The 17960-nt window shown below is 36.2% G+C and overlaps 1 protein-coding gene across 1 annotated transcript; it reads right to left on the bottom strand.

The window, feature by feature from the left end:
* Nucleotides 1–279: 279 nt before the first annotated feature.
* On the bottom strand, nt 280–16733 carry LOC139739508 (3-oxoacyl-[acyl-carrier-protein] reductase FabG-like). Its single transcript, XM_071650113.1, has 9 exons — nt 16651–16733; nt 13615–13754; nt 12796–12888; nt 12041–12182; nt 11108–11148; nt 5546–5615; nt 5027–5063; nt 2307–2370; nt 280–453 (listed from the first exon to the last, which is right to left on the bottom strand). The coding sequence occupies exons 1-9, from the start codon at nt 16685–16687 to the stop codon at nt 280–282; spliced, it is 798 nt and encodes a 265-aa protein (XP_071506214.1). The 5' UTR covers nt 16688–16733.
* Between the last annotated feature and the right edge of the window lie 1227 nt (nt 16734–17960).

Consider the following 17960-nt stretch of genomic DNA (forward strand, 5'->3'; position numbering starts at 1 on the left):
TTGAAATGGCTGAGATATCCAAAAACAAAGTAAAAAAGGATATCCAAATAAAAGTTGGGAACCACCTTTTATTAGAATCGCTTTGTTTCGAATATCTCCGTCATTTCAAATCCTATTTTCATTAAATAGACTTTGAAATCCTCTCAGAATTACACGTATATATGCTCTTTTATGTTTCATAGCAGGTTTCTTATTATCTTACAAAATCTAAATAAAAAGACGTTAGAAAACGTAAACGCCATCTAAACTAAAACTGTACGTGTTCCGGGCTCGAGGTACTCAGTAGAAATCAATCAACAATGAGGGACCAATGCCAATAGCGTGCCTGCCTCCGTCGATAGAGATGGTTTCCCCGGTGATGAAGGATGCTGCGTCGGAGGCCAGGAACTTGATAACGGACGCTACCTCCTCAGACTCGCCTGCTCGCCCGAGGGGATGGGTCTTGGCTGCAGACTGCGGACAAGGGGACAATATGAACTATGGATTTATTCACTTGGGGGGAACGAGACTGCAACTTTGTTGGAGCATGTTCCCCGCGGGAATGACCGGAACATCGGAGTCATCCCAAAAGCCCTATCTACACCCACAAGTCACAAGGACCAGGAACTCGACACTGACAGAGGTTTATGAGTCATAGTGCCAACGAGTCATACAGCCCATGAGCTCGACACCGGGCAAAATAATATCCATGAGATAGTCCGACACGAGGCAATGTCCACGAGTTCGACACTATAGGAAAGAGGCCCATGAGACCAACACTACACATGAGTAAGTTTTCATTAAACCCCAGGATGTAATGAGCGTCGAGCTCGTGGGCTGTATGACTCGTAGGATGTATGACTCGTGGGTGTCGGATTCGTGACGTGCACCCGATACATCAATGGCGTAGGTGGGAGGGTCTTTAATCCTCCCGTTGACTGTGAAGGCATCACCCAGTAACTTTGTACGGGAGAAGGCAGGTGATGTTTGAATTCCATAATCTTATCCCATTTTAGTTTCGAAATGCATTAAACCTAGATTTGAATAAGTTTGCAGTAAATAGATTTGAGTTATAAATACATATGCATATACGCAGGATATTGTGAGAATTAAAATTGAATCTAAAAGATAAAACTTATGAGAACTGTTATGTGTGTGTGCGTGTGTGTGTGTGCGATGTTAATCTCGTATCTAATCTAATTCTAATCGGTTAACTACCAAAGAATAGCTTCATTTAATCTTAATCATTAAATCAATAACATTTTGTTTTATTTTTGACGGATAACCTGTCATCAAGATGTTTCTAACATAAAAATAGAATACTATCGCTTAATTTAATATTCATAGTGCTCTTTATGGAGCCCCAAACTAAGGGCCGTCGTCACACTAAGTTTTTCGTTTTATCTGTCTCGGAATGTTGCAATTTCGGGCAATTTAGTAGCAAATGCATGATATTTCTCACGAGACATTACAGTCACGTGATCGAGACGATCACAAAGAGGTCACGATCACAGCCAACGATCGATGACCTTTGGATATCGTATGTTCTGAACTTTTTTTTTTCGAATTTATAAAACTTTCGATGATCTGTCGTCGTCCTTTCGCTGCTTCCATGATGGACATCCTGAACGAATACACATTTGTACAATGTGGTGGTAGTATTTCCTCCTAATGAATGGACTTAAAAGTAAAACTCCACTCCAAGTTGAGGCTGATTTCGATAGATAGAATGGAATTAAACCATCAGAACAGGGATTGCTTTTATGATATCACAAAATGGTCATTCAAAAGGTTCAAATACTTTCTCGAAACAGTGATATCACAATCAAACAATCAAAATGTATATGAGATGAAATGACAAAAAAAAATGATGAAGGCGGCACTCATCTCCGCATGGTCTCTCGTCGATTCAGTACTTTCCTCTTTTTTTTTCATACAGAAGGGGAGTGAGGAGGAGGGGAAGAAAACAAACGGGTGCAGTACTCTATTTCCAAAAGCACTGCTCCAAAAGTTACACGACCATAAAGGTAGTTGTGTTTGCTTTTGTTTTTCCTTGGCGGGGAGGATGGGAATTGTTGAAATACTGACAAGACTATTTTTGAAAAATAATTGCGCTCAAGAATGAGAAATGGAAAAGAATATGAAGCTTTGATATGATACTATCATTCTAATTTGCATACGTGATTGTGACCTATAGTTTTCGCCTGACGTTCATGCAACTTTAACTCTTCTTTATGTGTGACGTCACTCTTGCTATCCTCGCTCATTGCAGTACCCCTTTAACTAATCGTTGTATGAATGTTTCATCATGGTGTCTAAATACTGACCTCTCTAACTTGGTCATCGTCCTTTCCAAAGATGGCATGTATTGGTGTGACTATGTTGCCAGGGCTGCAGACAAAACATTATCCAGTAAAGGTGATTGTTGTAAAATAAACAAAAATGCATTAAAAATGGTACATTCAATACAGTGCATTGCATATAGACTATCTTAATTCCATTCACGCTTTAACAGGATTGGATGTGATACAAAAATGATGCGAAAGAAACTGTTTCCACAGTAGTGGTGAATATGAGGTCAGGAGACTCCAAGGAGACTAAAAGTCATTGAAACTTATTTTGTGCTTTCTGAGGTTTCTCTCTCAAGATTTTGATTTGATTTTGCTTCGTTTGCTCTGAATGCATTCGGCGAGGGGAGCTTACCGTTAGTAACATAATTGACAATCAAAAACAGATAGAGTAGAGTTGATATAGTGTTACACCGTATATATCAAAGTGACTGTAAGGCATTTAACAATATATGTGTAATCATCACTACACAGTTTTCCTCGACAGTATTTTTGACCGTGCATCACAAAACCAGCAAAAAGTCGCACACACTGATTTTGTGTCAGGACTCAAAATAGGTGAGAGGGATCAACCTAGTCAATCTTGAGTTTTTCATATTTTCTGAAGGAGCAAGGCTTCCTCTACATCATGGTAAAGTTTGGAATCATAAAACAATTGGGAAATTATGTTTTTATGGTACGTTTTTCTCGAACACTTTTTTGAGAAAATAGTGTGTTTTGGTGTGTCTCAGAGTCCCCTTTTTATTTCTTGAAAACCCTTTACACACTCTTCACTTCGAGTCAACTCATAACTTTTTACAGGGTGATGCTACTGCTTTGAAAGTTGGTATCAGTCATGGTAAGAATGTGTAAATATGGCATAATAAATTTCAGGCTAATTTAATGGTCCCTTCATTGTTTATGCTGGGGAGTTTCACATTCTGCTTTTTTATCCCTTTCATTGCGCAGCTAGCACGGCTTGGTAAGATTGTGTTGGAATAGACCCTATACTTTAGAGCCTCTTTTCTCAGTAAACACTTTCCCAGAGTATGTATTTTCTTTCAATATTTTGATGGGCTGGGAGAGTCTATTTGAATTCAGTTGTACATCATTTTAACGCTTAAAGTCTGCTCTTTCAGAATTTGTTCTTGTTGGTTTTGTGGTGGAGGGTCACATTTGATAATAATAAATTGAGATGACTTATTAATTTATATATTGATAATCCGTAGAGATTGTAATTAAAGATATTAGATATGTTTACATGGTTTTTGATTAGGCAGTAAAAGATATATTCTCTTACTACTTTGTCATCAAGTTGTTAAAATTGAACCAAAATAATCTTGATCTACCTCTGTTCAATTACAAAACGTCAGAACAAACCTCACTGTACAGGCATTAAGCATGTCTTTCACTTTTCACGTTTACATATACTATGGATGTCTTAATCATCACTTGACGTTATGATATCTCCATTATACTTATGCAGCGCTCGGAATTTTATTCAAAGCAATGTATTTAACACTCATAATAATAAGAAAGCAAACATATGCCTCATTCATATCTTTCACAGAAGAATTTGATAAGAAGAATTAATGAATTATGTACAATGTAAGAGGTATTTATTCAGCAAGCCATCAATAATCAGGAAGGTCAATACAAGCGGAAAATTTAAGCATGAGGGAACACATTCGTTTTGTCATTCAAGGCACAAACGTAAACATTGACATTTTGTCATTCATTTGCAAATGGCCTTCAAGAAAACAGTGATAATAAACGACCAAAAAATCAACAATATTCAATGAAAGAAATAACAAAAATGTGATGTTTTCATTCTCTTATATCTCTTTCAATCCTCAAGCAAAAACAAAGAGGGAAACTAAAGTGGGAAATACAATTTTTTCTCTCAACTACAACCTGAAATGACATAGGGAGTAAAGCCAAAGATGTCTTTATTTCATTCTGTTAATTTAAAAATTTCAGAATTTATGGAAAAAAAATCAAGAACCAAATACTGATCCCAATTTTCCAGATTTGAAATAACAGCTCAAGTTTCTACCATTTTTAGTTAGTATAGTGCTCCTTCTCTAATGTCTTTTGAATTTGGATTCTTCATTCTCCTTCATTATATTAAGTCTTTCTAAATCACCGGGGCTATAAAGACATTATAGAGATCATAGGTTCATCCTTTTTTTTTTTGCAAGTTAATTCATGTTTCTTATTGGGTTAAATTAGTCTTTTGTTCTCATTGCTATAATGGAAGAGAACTTATGTATGAAGGACAACTTGTTAATTTTTGCAATTTTTTTTTTGCGCCTTGGAAGAGAAGAACGAAGGTGTTCACTATGCTTAAAATGTCTTTTTTTCCTTTTGAGCTAGAAGGTAACCAATGATGTTACCTTTGAAATAGTACATAATACATTAAATTCCAGCTAAAAATTGTACGAGAAATATGAACTTGAAACAAAAAAAAAATGTTCACTTTCTTTTTTTAACAGCCATGGGATATTATATTACTAGTAATAGCTTATTATATAGGATATTATCAATCATAATTTATATTTGCAAATCGCTTCAGATGAATATTTATGAGATTAGACACATGTATATATATATATATATATATATATATATATATACATATATATATAATAGTATCTATGTGTCTTTGCCTGTAGATATATGCGTTGAAAAAAAAAATGTGCGCGTCATGTTATACTTACTTCACAGCGTTAACGCGAACTCCTTTTGAAGCTAGTTCTGCAGAAGACCCACAAAACAAAAACGAAATCAACAAAGAAAAAATTATTCGGAATAATAAGATAACGAGAATAATGCTTAGTAACATGATGAATGGAGAGGTTATTGCTAGCATCATTGTTATTTTTCTCATATTTTGAATGAAATCATTATCACGAACCAGACTGATGCTTCATTATACAGCTGTATTTCCAAGAGCAGAGCACAATACAAGGTTTTGTTCGTTTGTTGGTTGGCTGCTTGGTTTGACTGTTTGTTTGTCTTTTATTTCTAAATCTATGCATACAGGAATGACTGTAAATTACGCATGTTGGTGATGCATCTATTCGTATGGCATTATCATCATGATGCATCTACGATTGTGTTCTATGTCTATTTTTAACATTATAATTACGGTATAGGCCTACACATTATATACCATATGATTATTTAAACACAAGAACATATTTTTATCTGTCAGCTGTATTTGTCAGTTGACTTACCAACGGCAGTCACTCTGGTAAAGTGATCAAGAGCACTCTTGCTTAGGTTGTACGCCAGCAGATATGGTTCCTGTTTTATCAGACAGATATGTGATAGAAACCTAACATGGCATTAAAACGCTTCATCCTGGCGGGGAAGCGCATGTTTCAGAATCAAGACACCAAACAAGTTAGTCAGCGCATTCTTCATCACCGACCAGGATGCGATGTGATGTTAATAGATCAAAATCGGTTTCTGAAGCAACATAAACACAAGATTATCGTCTACTCCGTGTCATATTAGTCAGTTTTGTTACGAAGCTAACTGAAGCTTTGCTATTGTCTTTACATGAAGAACATTTTAATAACGGGATCATCCCAATATTCCAAGACTCAAGTTAACAGGCCTATTCAGGACGTATGCTATACACAGTTCGATTGATCCTATCTCTTGAAGTCGGAACAAATTATTTTCAATTTCTAGTGACTGTCGTTATTCTCTTTCAAAAAAAAAATGGCAAAGTAAATTTGACAGAGTAATACATTAGTATTGATTATTTATAAATTGAGTAGAAAAAAAAGAGTACTTTGAAATTTTCATCACCCAAGTGAGAAAACAACAATAATACCTGTTTACCTGGAGAAAAAAAAAATCATATTGTATTACATAATTGAACGATTCAGACTTTCAATTACACATTAGGCCTATAACAGGCAACTCCCGTTTTAACGAAGCCCATGGATCCGACAGCTTACTTGAGTTACAATCTATGTATATCGAAATTTTCGTCAAATCCGAACAAACTAAGTGTATAAAGATACCTAGCACTGATAGTTTCGTGCCCTCAACTTTACTTCGTTCTATCCGAATTATAACCGTATCCGTTACAATAAGAGTGCACTACATGAGGAACTGATTTCTGTACGAGTGATATTTACAGGGATGGTTCAGTTTTGGTTGAGATGGGGCTTGAGGTTTCCCGCTTATTTTGAGTTTTGTTGTTGTTGTTGTTGTTGAAATAATTAGAAACCTGTAATGAAATATGAAAGAGCATATAATTCTAAGAGAATGTAAAGGTTTATTTCATGAAAATTGGTTTTGAAATGGCCAAGTCATCCAAAACAAAGCGATCCTAATAAAAGGTGGGACCCACCCTTTGTTATACTTTGTTTTTGAATATCTCGGCAATTTGAAAACCGATTTTCATCAAAATAAACTTGGAACTTTTCTTAGAATGGTATGGTTGTTTTGTTTTTTTTTGGAAATGCTATAAAGGGCCAAAACCATTAAAAATGTACAATTCAGGTTTTGAAATTTTGAAAAAATAAAGTTTTCTCAAAAACATTCCGACAACGAAAAATTGCTAGAGGATACACTGAATTTCAACTTAAACAAAAATGAGCAACAAATGTTGCAAACTTTTTATGTTCTGAAATTTGAAGCTGAACATGAAAATTTCACCACTGTAACTTACGTTACTGCGCTTATTTTTCTTTGACCATATTCATTCTGTTTAGGGATTGACAATGCAACTATCCTTCTATTGGTGGATAGTTTCGAAGATATGACCAATCTTATTTCAATGTGCCTGCTATATTTTTCATTCATTTGATGAGTTACTGTAACCGTGAATTAAGATATTGATAGATATGATGGAGGTTGTTAACTATGTAATGTTAGATTGTTTCCTATATTTTTTTTATTCGTACACATAGAACTTGCAGAAAACTGCCAAATGATTTTAGATGGATTTGTCCTACACATATTCTCAAACAATCTCAGTAACCATATGACAAATGAAAATGTGACTGTTTAAACCTTGGTAACGTTTGTTACGCATATGAGTCACGTATGTTACATAAATATATTAAACACTAAAAAAGAAGATAAATTTTACGAGTTCTAATAAATATCAAGAGTACCAGCGTTGCAAGACCTTCAGTACTTCTGGAAGCAGAGTTATTTAATTGCCGTCTGATGTTATCGTTCTTATAGTATAATGTACCATACATTTGGCCTAATATGAAAAATTGGAATAAGATATTTAAATTTCAAGAGTTTATTGTGTCTGAATATTATGAGTTTCACTGCAAAATTACCTGTTGAAGTGCCCTGTTTAAAACCAAAGGAATGCATTTATATAAGAGTCACTAAAGACATTGTCAAGAACCCCTAAAATGTATCAGTGTGTACTTTTAAACAATTGTAACGTATGTTTCAAATGTTTCCAGATTGAAATATTTATCACTCGAAAGTGGAGATGCATTGGAAAGTGCATTAAAAAGGAATGATGCATCGCTAAACAACATTGCACAGTGTGAGTGCACAAGCTGGTCAGCACTTAACTGTTTAGCTTATCAAAGTTTACATCAATAAGGTATATCAGGCATAAGAGTGAACAATGTGAAATAAATCACAGCGAGCCCATGAAGTTTAAAATGCAAACACCAGCACTGCTTTATGATTAATAATGCATGATTATCACGAGTTTCATTAATGAACCAACCATGCATTAGTGTTGCTTAAAACGTACAGATTTCTTGGCACATTATTCAATACAGATTTCTTAGCACATTATTCAATAATGTGCCATGGTAAGTTTTAAGCAACAATAATGCATGGTTTTGGTAATAGTCACAAAAATACAGAATTATGAACAATTTAAGAGTGGTCACGTAAATAGACAGCTTTCTCACGGTTTTAGATTGAGAGTATAACTGACCTATGACACACTAGTCGATAAAGACAACAATGATAAACACAAAAAGGCGCACCTTTCATAATTTGGATGCCCCCTTGTTTTGTTCTCTTTTTTGGGGGGGGGGGAGAGGCAATGGAAAAGGCATAGAAATGTTAGAAGAACAAATTGCAATTCTTCTATTTCCATTACATAGAATAAAAGTTCGGTGACATATAAAATGTCTTCAATGTATATTACATCATTGTAAAAGACAACTGTAAACTCACAATCTGGTATTTTTCTGCAAAAGGCAACTCTCAATAAAAGGTATAGTGGGTAAGCCAGTGTAGGAGAGAATAATGCAAAAGTGGCGAGTTGTATTAGAGTGAAATTATATAAAATTTGGTATAAGAGCGTTAGTATGACGCTTTCTTCTATTTTCTTGGTTAAACATCATATTTTCATTAATATCTCGGAAGAGTTTAGATTGGGTAGAAATTTTTATGAATGATTTTCGATGCATAAACAAGGAAATTTACATACATTTCATCCTTTCAATTTGATATCTACAAGCCAACACATTTATCCAGTACCTTTCATTGTAAAGCATACATAAGTATACATCATTAGCAAATTTTTAAATTTGTGAATCAATTTCCTTGTCAATCCTTGTCAATCAAGTCGACATTATCACCTTCCCTTTGCTGAGATCGGTTTAAGTCTTCTTTTATTTTCTTGCCGAAGGCTCTGTGCTTTTTAACTCTTTCATTTTTTGATCTGCGCTCTAGTTTTTCCCAACTCTTAAGATTTTCCTCAGGAACGTAATACTTTTTTACACGTTGTTTCTCGGATTTACTCTCTCTAAAATAAAAATCAAGCGAAAGTATTCACTCTTAACGGGGTGAATAAAAAAAGAGTGAATTTAGAGTGACCTCAGGGACCACTCCTAAATCTTCGAGTGATCCCTGAGCTCACCCCAAAATGAGTGAAAATGAACTTTTTTTCACTCAAAATTCATTCCAATTTTACTCTAAATTCACTCTTTTTTGTATTCACTCCATGAAGAGTGAATATTTTCACTCAATTTTTTTAAAGAGAGTAAGGAAGGCTTCTTCTCCAATCTTTTCCTTTTTCCTTCTTCAGTAATCGGCCTGAATCTTGGCTCTTGATTTTCCCATTTTGACTCCTTGGAACCCAAGGAGTAATAATAAGATTCCCTTCACAGAGAAATAAGAAAATCCGTACTGCAAATCAGTAATAAGATATTCTTACATAATTACGTAACCTACGTTAACTCTAATTTCAAGGAATGAAGTGTCACATAATGAATTTGGTAGACTACAATCACTATAACTTTGAAGTAAATGATATGATAATTAAAATGAAAACCATTATTTTCATCATTCATATATCATTAACATACATATTGGATTGATTTTGATAGAGTGATTGAAACCTACGTTACAAGGGTATTCAGGGCCTCATTGACAATGACTATCGCCAAAAAGAATGGTTAGTTCAAGCCTAAAAGTTAAATATGTTTTTCATCTGTTTATTTATGGATATTAGTCTTTTTTAGGATAAAGCTTTGGTGAAAAGTACGACAGTGTACATGCAGATGTAAAATTGAAACCTACGTTACCTTAAGTGAAACCTACGTTACAACATTGGCCCTATGTTTAGGTACCTTAATGTTGTATAAATATCTGAGTGAGATGTATACTTGTTATTCTCCTCGACAAAACAAACACCAAAGTACTTGCTTATAGTAAAAGTGTACCAATATTTGAATTTAATTACGCTAAACATGACTTTGAAAAGATGTATACCGTTCGCTCAGATACTGAGACAGATCTTGTGCAGTCCATTCCCTGTGAGTCGTCAACGTGATGCGCCATTTTATCGCAAGGACTGTTTCTAAGCAACTATGGAGTAAGATGGTTCTAGATAGCACTTTTTATCGATGAATGGTTGCAATGTTAGTGAATCTAATTAAGATTATTTTTTCGGGGGTAACGTATGTTTCAGTAACGTAAGTTAAATCTGACCTTCGATGTGACTTTTTCAAGCGATTAGTAATGGCTCATAATTGAAAACTCAGTGGAGAGATTGGGGTACCGTATGCCTATGTTTGGTATCTTCCTTGTAACATTTTCATTTTTAATTTTCCATAGCGGTGGTAACGTATGTTTCATTTCTTAACCATACGGTCTGAAACAGGTTAGTGCTTGAAGCTTTTTCTCTGCAGCAGATAACCAGGTGGCACAACTATTGTTTACAGCATTGGACGAGACATTTTCTAAGTTTTTAGGACAGATAATTCACAATTTCAACCCCAGGGAATGTTTTAAAGGAAAACTTGAAATCATGGTAACGTATGTTTCACAGGCCTTTGCGACAATTTTGACTTGTAAAATAATTCAATTGAATAGTTTTCAGTTATATTTCTTTTTATTCTAACGTGTAGGCAAATGGCTTAATTTGCCTTAGAACAAGTTTTGATGAAAAAAATCATGCTTTCATTTGCATAATAGTAACATATCGGCAAAACTATTAATTTGCGACATGCTGTTTTTGGCGGGTTTACCATCTTTATGAATGCATAACTTCCGAAAGAATCATAACTGGATGTTAAAATTCTCGGCAGTTCTAGTTAACAATGTACTAACGGTAACTATTACCCGAAACTTATGACAATCGGTCGTTGCTTTATTTTTTCTTTGGTAAAACTATTGCGACAAGTATTTCACCAAATTGTACATATTTAGTGGTTTTGAACCTAAAGTGCTCTTTTCAGTATCTCGCAAAAAGTTTAAAGCTGAATTCTTGCCTCAACCAATACTATATCATCCCTTTAAAAGCTGGAATCATTCAAAACAAGTACGAGATTCCAAACGCTCACCAATCGTTTGCCGCATATGCTCGAGTTATTTACAATGGAGCCTGCAAGATTATGAAGAAAAATCAAGTCAGAGATGGCTTAAACATCGCGGATTTTCTATATCGGTCAGGATCATGCAAAATTCGATGAAATTCTATGGATAAAATCGTTCACCACTGGACGAATTGGTCGCATTATTATGGATATGCATCTTTCAAACAATTTAAACAGTCACTATAATGTGATGTGTAAACTGAACTACAATTACGTCAAGCGAAAGAATTACTTACAGATACACGTACACACACACACCGAACCGCATGGTTCTTGCCCCAAACTGAAAGGAAGAGAGAATTGACATGAAAATGGTGCGCCGTATTCAATAAGCACTAATGCTTGCCTTTGTAGGACGTAAACATTCAATAAACACTGATGCTAGCCTTGTAAAGACTATAAATGAATCGAACGTTGAACGTTGAAATTGCAACATTCGGAAATACAAAGAAACAAATAAAGAAACACCTGACAATTGAATTATTTTTTACCATCGTTTAATCAATCCCACGATTTTTCCCAACTGAGACATGCAATTGACTGATAGATAGTGTTCGGGCGTGTGTGTGGGTATCAGTGTTTCTGTGTGCGTGAGGTAGTGATTTTTGTTATTTTGTATGGGGGTTATAAGGTATTTCATTCTCGACATTTTTTTTTTCATTGACAAGAGTTATATTCTGTATCACATTTATATATGTACATCTGTTCATCTGAATATTATAAGTGTACCCCTTGGCAGCTAGGGGATGCGTTTCGTTTGTCTGTTTGTTTTGTTGTGTTTTTTGGTTTGTTTTTGGTACTTTTGAACATTCAAGTGGAATGTATAGAAACGAGTAAAATCAAAATGAAATTCGAAAGATATCCAGAAAAAAAGGTATGTGTCAATTATTTACAACGTACCTTTGGTAGCTATGAGGTGGGGCGCCGCCAAGTTTGAAAGATGGAGAACCGATCGCACGTTGACGTTCATCGTCCAATCATATCTTTCCATCAAATTTTCACCGAGAATCGTGGTGACATAGGCGACGCCAGCATTGTTCACCTGGACAGCAGTCGGGTCACGTGATCGGAGTGAATTTCCACGTTAGTTTGCAAATTGGGTCGTTAAACAGAATGGTAGCAGCTTCATCACAATCTACACAGTCAACCTGTCGACTTTGATGGGGGTCACTGTGGCAGAGAAAATTAGACTCCCGACTTCCCATCGGAAGACTCGAGTTCAATTCCCACCCAGTTCTAACGTCCTTGGACAAGATGTTTTTACCCACCATGTCCCTCTCGACCCAGGTGTATGAATGGGAACCTGGCAGAGCTAGGGTAATAATAAGGGCAGGGCCCTCTGATAGAGCAGTGGCAACACTGAAGAGGCTACCCTGGATAAAAAGGGACTTTATTATTATCGTCATTATTATTGTTATTATTTCATTTCTTATTAAAGTCATAATATTGGCCAAGTCGAACACAAATCCTACTCGGGATGAATGCAAACATGCTTTGATTCCATTGTGTATTAAAGTGGAAAGTTATGCAAAGTGGATGAATTTTCTTAAGTCCCTTTGGATTCGATTCTTTCGTTCCGTCTTACAATCATTCAGAGGTTTAAAAAAAGGTGTTCGTTTGGTTGTGGCCACACTTCCGACCGTAATGATACTCACCAGAACATCCAGTCTTCCAAAGTGTTTGATGGTGTTGTCCATGATACGCTGGACATCTTCCTCCTTGGCCAAGTCGGCCTTGATCGTCAGAACCTACAGTGTACAGTTTACCAGGTGAAAGTTTATGGAATGGCGCTCGAGCGCTTTATGAGCGTGGACATTTTCTGAACATGAGAGATGCACATGTGGGACTAAGGGCATGATTCCTGTGCCATAGCTCCGTGAGAATGTTAACATTTCTCATGATTACAGCAGGACTCCCTTCATACCCCCTCCATATTACTCTCAGAAAGTACGAATTGTTGCTGTTTCATTTTTAAAATAATTCTACGGCATTTTTATCACACGTGACCGCTACTATACGCAAGTCTAGATGTCGTGTGTGAGGCTTCATTGAGGTGTAATGAGAGGCCCCAATTCAGACCTTCTTTCAACAGACCTTACCCCGACAACATCGGGACAACGTCCGGAGCACAGAACACAAGCGCAGGAGAGAGCGAGGTGTACCGTTTTAACAGACCTCAGGAAAAATCTTCTCCGGGTAGGTTTCCATAGCAACCTGTTCACGCACGACGAAGGGAGTGTGGTTTTGACACGTGATCGGCAAGCGGTGTGTCATTCTGATTGGACTATACTGCGCATGCTTGTTGCGTGTATTAAAGGAATGTCTTCGTGAGAGACTTTTAACAAAAGTATTGCCCTTGTATTATAACGCCGAATTAAGCAACATTTTGCTGAGACCGTACGTTTGAACAGGTATGCAGGGTCCCCAAAACATTGACAAAACAGACATCAAATTTCTTTCCGTCAATACTGAACTTTGTCCTTCGACAGGCCTTTGCTCAAGCACTCCTGGGCACTCTTGCCCAGCCGCTCTTCGTTCCTCCCTACGAGGACCAGGCTCGCTCCATCCTCGGCAAACTGGACGGCGGTCACAGCCCCGATTCCCGAACTGGCACCTGCAAATTAAATTGATTAGTTACAGTTTATCAAAAGCAAGTGTTGAAAGTGTGTGATGTATTTTGATTGAATCTGTAACCCGTACTGTCGAGACTTTACTTTAAGTGTATGCGATGGCACTCAATATCCATGTTCAATGAAACAATACGCAGAATCAAACCAAGAGCATGACAGAAGTTTAATTTAAACTGAACATGCATAAAGCGATGGAACAAGTGATTGCGGCAATAATTACAGTAAAATACATCAGTGAAGTGTGAGGAAAACTTACAAGTTATTCATTTTGAACTTCTGCTTCCGACGTTGCTGAATTAGAAGAATACAACAGTTATTTACGTCACGTGTGGGCAGTGATATAAAGAAAACAGCAAGAGAATTTCACAAAATTTCATTTAAACAAAAACACACATTTTAGCCTGTTGAAACAGACATCTAGTCCCGAATTCACGAAGGTGGTACCACCTTCGTGAACTCGGGCCCTAGGGCCTATAACTGAGATATAATTTCCCTGTTATCTGAAAGAGGCATGTAAAGCGCCTCTTCATTATGTAAAAAAGTGAATATATGTTGATTTATCTTTATACTTCTTTATATCGTTGTCCATGCGCGCATGGCGTCATAAAATGTTGGAGTCACGGCGGCACTCTAAAACTGCATACCTTTCTTGACTTTTGAACGGACTGTCCGAGTTTCCTCAAACTTCACCAAAGTATTCTACCTTGCCGTTATCGCTGCATGCACTCAAACTACGTTATAATATTATATTGGGGCTACATTCTATTAAATTGAAAGGCAAGAAAGTTAAGCGATTTTTAAATTTTCGAATATTTTGTTTGTTGAAGTAGGTCGCAGCCATGCCATTTATATAAATCATGGTACATGAGAAGACAATTCCGCTACCTCCCAGTATTCCTTGTACTTTGTTCTGGGCCATTTTTCATAAAGCTGCTCGTAAAGTTATGCATGACTTTACGAATGACTGGAATATGAAGTGTCAATATGCGTGCCCATTTTTGCTTTTCCTTTCGCTTTAACAAAGTGCGATTGTATGTCAATATTTTATCTTCATTGGGACAAAATACACATTAAACTAAAAGCATGTGTTAACATGTAAGAATAATCATTATCATCTGCAAATTTCAACTTTAGCTATTGAAATTAACAATGATTAGGAAATCCACTGGTTTGTCATATCTAAGTCGTTCGTAAAGTCGTGTGTAACAGCTTTATGAAACAGGGCCCAGGTTTGATTGAGATGGGGATGCAGGTGTCATTTTTGGGGAAATACGTCGTGATTAGAAACCACTCACAATTAAGAGCTGCTAAGAGAAATTCAAAGTCAATATTTAATGAAAGTCGATTTTGAAATGGCTGAGATATCCCAGTACAAAGGGAAACACAGTACTCCTCATGAAAGTTTGGTTCCACGTTTGTGTTAACCAAAACTATAGCATCTGTTTTAAAAAGGTATGTACAATATATTGGTTGAAATGAGAATTGAACATTTAACTTTTTGCAAGGCACCAAGAAACCACTCATTTGATGAAAATTGATTTTGAAATGGCTGAGATGTAAAAAAAAGTAAAATAAAGACATCCTGATAAAAGGCAGGTGCCACCTTTTATTAACATCCCTTTGTTTTGGATATCTCAGCCATTTCAAAACCAATTTTCATCAGATAGAATTTGAATCCTTCTTCGATTTACATGCTCTTTCATATTTCATGAGCGGTTTCTCATTATCACACAAGAAAAAAAAAAGAGTTGGAAACCTGTAGCCCCATCTTAACCAAAAATATACCATCCCTTTAAAAAGTTTGAGTTCGCTGAGAGTTCGGATTCCAATGTTTCATGATCATAACAGTGCTTGCACGTATTGCTCCATTCTCGTGGGTTTACCAGGGGATTCCACCTCCCTCGGCGTACAGACGGTGCTGAAGCAAACTACAGGCTAATGGCGTCGTCAGTCTACATTCTCGGTGGGCACAGATAAAACATTAGCAAAAAGAGATCGCGCAGTTAAAGGCATAATTTACCATTTGCAGATGAAATAGAAACCCAGCATTAGTGCTTTGAAATAGTTCTAAAATGTGAATTAGGGATAGAAACAACCACTGTAAAAATTTTAATCCGTATAATCGATGTTAAGTATAATATTGTTACATACACAAAATGTGAACAATAGTTATAATAAGAATTCTTCCATATCAAACCGTCTACAGTTATGGTTTATTGAGAAAAATACTGAAATCTCCTTATATTTTAGGCCTTATTGCGAAAATAGTATGTTTTGTGATACAACAGACCTACACGTATGCATCAAATGTGATATCTTGAACATTTTTTAAATCACTTCTCTCAAAGGTAAACTGAACCTTTAAACGGCCTGCACATGACAATATTGTGCGCAGATCTGAATTTCGTCACATTGATTACAATAATTATTTATTCGGAAGTGCCCACAGGCAAAACGTACAGCGCCAGTGCAGAAAACCACTGATTTTCACACGGTTTGATATCTCCTAATAATTCTTAAGCCGAAGTCTATTTATTATGCGACATTTAAACAGAGTTTACTTTATCATTATCGGCTCCCTTACATCCATCTGTTGCATTCAAACAAACTTTCTGCGGGTTATAGTTGCCTCGGGTAGACCCATATAGAGGGAGATATGGGACATTATTGTTGCACTAAGTTGCCTATTTGCAGTGTGTTTGATACCTCGGCTCCTATACCTCTTTCGTGTGAGGATGGACATTCTTTCTCGAAGACCAAGCACGCAAGACAAGGAAGTGTAGGAAGAATTGTGAAGGTATCACAATGGACATCAATTCAACCTTACAAATTTCTTCAACATTCGCAACTCAAGGGCAGAAGTGATGCACCTGACTTTACCTGTAATCAGCACGACCTTGCCATCGAAAGACCCCATATCACTTCCCTATCTGATCGCCTCGTGTATGCTCGTACGAGACTATCTGTAGCCACTGCGAACGCTAGTCAACAAACCTTTGAACGTAATACACTGTAGTACATGTATAGCAAATATACGGTACGTTCAATGTCAGCAGGAGTCACTGCCAGGGGCCCTGTTGACCTGACATGCATCATGAATATGCATAAATGACGCGAGCGAAAAGCACGTTGACCGAGTTCTGACGTCGCATCATTCATTAACGGTATTGTATGTCAAAAACGTAGTCCCTTGCCTTCGATCATAATTATATATATATATATATATATATATATATATATATATATATATATATAATATATTATATATATATATATATATAGAGAGAGAGAGAGAGAGAGAGAGAGAGAGAGAGGGGAGAGGTAGATACAGGGGTACGAGGAGAAATAGAGAAAAGGCATCGAAGTAGAGATTATATATATATATATATATATATATATATATTATAATCTCTACTTCGATGCCTTTTTCTCTATTTCTCCTCGTACCCCTGTATCTACCTCTCTCTCTCTCTCTCTCTCTCTCACTCTCTCTCTCTCTCTCTCTCTGTAGGAGGATAGGTAGATAGATAGGTATGTATATAATCTCCCTATTGTCTTTCTATCTATCTATCTATCTATCTATCTATTTATCTATCTACCAATCCAACTATGTTTCATATGCATCTATACATGAAGAGTTTGTTTGCAAAAACCGATAAGTCCATTTTTGAAGATTTTGAAGTACGGTCTCTGTCATAAAGTACAAAATAATCCCTTTTAAATGATATATTGTTCACTACATATAAAGGTACATTTTTGAAGTTATGGTCAAAAGAAGGAAAAATTTTGTTACTATTCTCCTTATTTTTCTTGACCTTTAATCGCAAATATCTCCATTTGGCAAATATGGACTTATCGGTTTTTGCAAAGAAACTCTTCATATCTATTATCTGCCTACCTGTCTATACAATGGTACTATCAATTGTTCTTTTTAATACATCTTCATGACGCTAATTATTCTTGGAAGTTCTCAGTCGCTTTTCTCGTGAATTCTCTGTTCTGCACCTTTCAATTCATGTCCTTTTCCTTGTCATGATTATCGTAGATTCTCCGATTTCGCTTTTGCTATCATCTTGCTCTACGATTCTTATCATTATTCGGCTTCTTTGTATTCTACTTCTTGCCCTCTCTGTCTCCGAAGATGTGTTTCGAGTGAGGTGAGAAACTATATGACATGCCATCTTTTTACC

This window comes from Diadema antillarum, unplaced genomic scaffold, assembly GCF_040938485.1.
Source record: "Diadema antillarum isolate AM-2024a unplaced genomic scaffold, OU_Dant_1.0 seq00000802_RagTag, whole genome shotgun sequence".
In the NCBI taxonomy this organism is placed as follows: domain Eukaryota; kingdom Metazoa; phylum Echinodermata; class Echinoidea; order Diadematoida; family Diadematidae; genus Diadema; species Diadema antillarum.